At 71.7% G+C, this 4,245-nt stretch overlaps 1 protein-coding gene across 1 annotated transcript; it reads right to left on the reverse strand.

The window, feature by feature from the left end:
• Positions 1 to 276: 276 nt before the first annotated feature.
• EVA1B (eva-1 homolog B) lies at positions 277 to 4,160 on the reverse strand. Its single transcript, XM_074562814.1, has 3 exons — positions 3,450 to 4,160; positions 1,275 to 1,391; positions 277 to 1,163 (listed from the first exon to the last, which is right to left on the reverse strand). The coding sequence occupies exons 1-3, from the start codon at positions 3,637 to 3,639 to the stop codon at positions 748 to 750; spliced, it is 723 nt and encodes a 240-aa protein (XP_074418915.1). The 5' UTR covers positions 3,640 to 4,160; the 3' UTR covers positions 277 to 747.
• Between the last annotated feature and the right edge of the window lie 85 nt (positions 4,161 to 4,245).

Raw genomic sequence — 4,245 nt, forward strand, 5'->3', positions numbered from 1 at the left:
GGCCCAGCCCTGTGGGGAGCAGCCCGTGTCCCCGGGGAGCGCCGGCCGCCCCACAGCCCAGCAGGGAGACATCCGCCCGGGATGGCCGCGGGTCAGGGCCGGGCGGTGCCGGAAAGGACCCGGCTAATTTTAGTGGGGACGGGGGGGTGGAGGTGGGGGGGTGGAATTGGCCTGAGTCCCCCCCCCGCCACCCGGCACAGCTTGTCCGACCGCTGCAGCCGCGGCCACCCCAGCACGCGGGACCCCCCTCGGTGCACAGGGACCCCCACGCTGGGCTCCGGTCGAGTGTGACAGCACCATGTTTCTGGGGCAGCACCCCACAGCTTACACGGACGTACAGCCCGGCCGCGACCCACCGCATGGGCCTCCCACCGGTGCCGAGTCGATGGGGCCAGTGCCCGCGGCCGAGCCCGGCGAGGTCCGCCCTGTCCTCGTCCTTGTCCCCACAGGGTCCTGGGGCTGCTCGGCTGGTGCCAGCAGTCGTACCAATGGCTCAAAGTGCATTGTGTCCCGCAGCGGCGGGGGCGAGACTGGCCCTGGGGGTGCCCATGGCACTGGGTGCGGCTGGCAGCGGGGCAGAGGTGCTCCGGGGCGGCTCCTCCAACCCTGGGCAGTGAGCAGCCCTTCCCCCGCGCTGTCCTCCCACCTCCTGGCCCCAGGTCGGGTCCCAGGGGTGGCACAGTGTCGGCTGAGCTACCGGGGGGGGAGCTGGGCACGGTGCCGGGGCAGCTGCCCCCATGCCGGGGCTCAGTAGTAGTGGACACGGCCCAGGGTGCCGGTGCCGGTGCCCAGGATGTCGGGCTGCCCGTTGCGCCAGATCTCGCGGATGATGCGCTCGCGCTCCTCCAGCCGCTGCGCCCGCTCCAGCTCCTCTGCCGAGGCGAAGACGTTGACGGCCAGCGCCCCGTCCCCGGGGCCGTGAGTCTCCAGGGGGATCTCGGTCATCGGCAGCAGCGACTCGGACGCTGCGTGGTCGACGGTGTCCTCCTCGTCCTCATCCTCGTCCTCATCCTCCTCGTCCTCGTCCTCGCTGAGGTCCCGGTGGCGGGGCGGGGGGCGCGCGGGGGGCCGGCAGGAGATGCGCAGCACCAGGAGGCACAGGGTCAGCACCAGCCCGAAGCAGACGCCCAGCACGAAGTAGAGCCCGAAGCTCTCGGGGTTGGCTGTGGGGAGAGCAGAGGGGCTGATGGACCGGCCGAAACCCCTCCCTGGGGCCCGAAGCGGCCCTGAGGCCCCCCCCGGGCCCTGTCCCTGCCGGGTGTGGGTGGGCTTACCTCGGATGTGCGCGTACGCGGCCATGCTGTTGCTCAGCAGCTCCATGTCCCGCTTGCGGCTCTCCATCTTGTGCCCGGCCACGCTCAGTGTCTCCAGGGACGGCACGTGCTCGGCATCTGGGGGACACAGGGGCTGACTGAGGTGCTGCTTGGGGTCCCCTCCGCAGCCATGCCTGGGTGCAACCTTGCCCCAAGGGCTCCCTGCTGAGCACCAGCTGGCGCAGGGGCTCGTGCCCGGTCTGGGCTGCTCCGGCCACAGCTGAGTCCCCCAGGTGCCAAACCGAAGCCGTCCCGCGCTCCCACCGCCCCTCTGTCCTTCCTGCGGGACCAGGACGGATACGGCTCCTCCAGGACACGGCGTCAAGCAGATTTGCGGCACTCGGCCAGGCTTTCCATCCCCTGGCCAGGTCATGGGCAGAGGACACGGCCATGGGACGTGGGGCTGAGCTTGGTGCCAAGCGGAGCTGGGGTCCCAGCGTGCCGGCAGGGCCACACACACACACACACACACACACACACACACACACCAGGATCTCGGACAGTAACCCCCATGCTCTGCCTCCACCATGGCCGGGGTCTCCCCTCCGCCCATGCACCCCAGGGCCGCAAGGGGCCGGTGGTGGGGCAGCGTGTGTGCCCCCCTCGTGGCGCTGCTCCCAGCTCGGCTGTTAGCCATGGGGCCCCACAGCCTGGGGGCAAGGACCGCCTGCGGTGCAAAGGCCACCAGGGTTGGCAAGCAGCAGGGATCGGGGCTGACCCCGCGCACCCCGGGGCAGGACAGGGCGAGGGGCCGGCACTGGCCCTGGCTGCACGAGGAGAAGCCACCTACGCTCTCCCAGTGGAGGCAGCCACGGATCCCATGGAACCTGTCCCGGAGCTGGAGAGGGGACATGGGTGCCCCAGGCTGTCCCCCCCCACCATGGCACCCTGCGGGCTGGGGTGCCTGAGCCCCATGCTGGGTGTGGGGGTGAGCACCCATCTCCCCCCACCCAGGGACTTGCCTGGCCCCAAGCGGCTGAGCTCCAGCCCCAGCAGCCCGTCCCCACAGCGCTGGTGTGGGGCCGGGTCCCCTCAGCTGTGGGGTGCCCCCAAGGCGTGGGACTGGGCGTGGGGACGGGCAGCGGGCAGGGCAGGAGATGATGCAGCGCCCGGCCCTGGCAGGGGACGAGCGCATTTCCCAGAAACATCTCCACGGAGGGAGGAATGAGGAAAGAAATGCAGAAAATGTGACACATCAGCAGAACCGTCCCCGGACAGTCCAGCGCTGTGGGGCCGCTGCACATCCCCGGGCTGGGCAGCCCCTCGCCATGGGACACCCCGAGACACGGCCAGCGGTGTCCCCAGAAGGGTCCTGGTGCCCTCCCGGCGCAGCAGCCCCACCGCCAGCCTGCAATGGGGCCAGCTGGGGGCTGCACGGCCCCGCTGTGGGGCTGGTGGGCAGAGCCCCGCCATGGGGCACCAGGGACTCCCTGGAGCCCCGTCGGTGGCAGGGCTGCTGGCGAGGACACCCCGGGGCTGGCCCCAGGGACACGAGGGTGCTCAGCACCCGCAGATGGGTGCCCGCGGCCATGGGTGGTGGCAGGGTGGGGGTCCCGGGCGGCAGCATGCACAGGGTGTGTGTGAACGTGGGGGCACAGATGGCAGGAGCGGGGGCAGGTGGGTGCCAGGCCCTACCCTGCAAGAGACCCGGGGCTGCTCCGCACCCTGGGGACACCCAGGATCACCCCGGGATACAAGTGCGCCTGCGGGCACAGCCCCGGAGCGCTCAGCCCTGCGTGTCTGAGCACTGAGCCCTGTGGCCCCGAGCACTAAGATCCGCGTCCCCAAACCCCAAGCTCTGTGTCCCCAAGCCCCCAGCCCCGAGTCCCCAAGCCCCCAGCCCTGCATCCTCAACCGCTGCGTCCCCGAGCTCTGCATCCCCAGGCACTGAGCCCTGCGCCCTCAAACCCCGCGTCCCCAAGCACCGAGCCCCACATCCCCAACCCCACGTCCTCGGGCGCAACGCCGGAGCGCTTTGAGCAGGGGACAGGGCAGATCCGCGACACCCCGCCGCAGCCATCGGGGCTGGATGGAGGCGGAGTGTTGGGGTCCCTTGGGGTGCCCTGTCTGCTCCATGGTCCCCTGTGGCCCTGAGCCCCGTGCTGGTGCCCGGGCGCTGGCGGGGCTGGTACTCACCAGGGTGGCGGGTGGCCCCGGAGCGGGGCAGGAAGGCGAGCGGCGGCGGGAGCCCGCTGTACTTTGGCTGGAGAGAGGGAAGAGAGAGAAAGGTCTGTTTAGCATTAACGCTGCAGCAACAGGAAATAGTTTGGAGGCGGCTGGCGGTCAGCGCTCCCCGCCGGAGCCAATGGCAGCCCCGTCCCAACATCGAGCGGGGCGCGGGGCTGGGGCTCGTCCCGCTCCCCCGGGACCCTGCGCTCGGCCCTGCCGCGGAGACGCCCGCAGCAGGATCAGCCCCGGCCCTCCCTGGGCCCAGGCTGGGCTGGCGGAGCCGGATCCCGGCCGAGCACCCTGGGCTGAGGGGGCCGTGCCTCGGCCGGACGAAGCCCCACGCGTTGCACTGCTGCCCCGCAGGGACAGGCGCGCGGGGGCTCCTGCCACAGCCCTAGCCCCGCAGCGTGGGGACAGGCAGGGTCCTGCCCCCGTCCGGGCTGCCCTGTTGGCCCCAGGGGGGCTGGAGCAGCCCAGGCCATGGGGCAGGGGTCCAGCCCCACTGACGCTCCCCCGGCCACAGCACGCGCTGCTCCGGAGCGGCAGCGATGTGGGGCAGAGCCGAGGGCGGGGGGCTCTGCCAGCCCTGGACGTGTCAGGACTAGACATCTGGGACACAGAGCCCTGCATCCCACGGTTGTCCCCAAGGGCCCAGGGTCCCTCCCGCATGTCTCTCTGAGCACAACAGCCCCCGCAGCCCCCCGGTCCCCTCTCCCCCCAGTCCCTGCTCTCCTCCCACCCCAGTCCCCATGGCGTCGCTGTG

Source organism: Larus michahellis, chromosome 19 (genome assembly GCF_964199755.1).
Source record: "Larus michahellis chromosome 19, bLarMic1.1, whole genome shotgun sequence".
NCBI lineage: Eukaryota > Metazoa > Chordata > Aves > Charadriiformes > Laridae > Larus > Larus michahellis.

What these genes read in the sequence shown, in the direction of transcription:
- EVA1B (XM_074562814.1), bottom strand. Translation starts at nt 3,639, where the DNA reads ATGTTGGGACGGGGCTGCCATTGGCTCCGGCGGGGAGCGCTGACCGCC. An exon ending in CGGGGCCACCCGCCACCCTG is followed by an intron (nt 1,392 to 3,449) that starts GTGAGTACCAGC and finishes TGTGTCCCCCAG; the next exon opens with ATGCCGAGCACGTGCCGTCC. An exon ending in CGCGTACGCGCACATCCGAG is followed by an intron (nt 1,164 to 1,274) that starts GTAAGCCCACCC and finishes CTCTCCCCACAG; the next exon opens with CCAACCCCGAGAGCTTCGGG.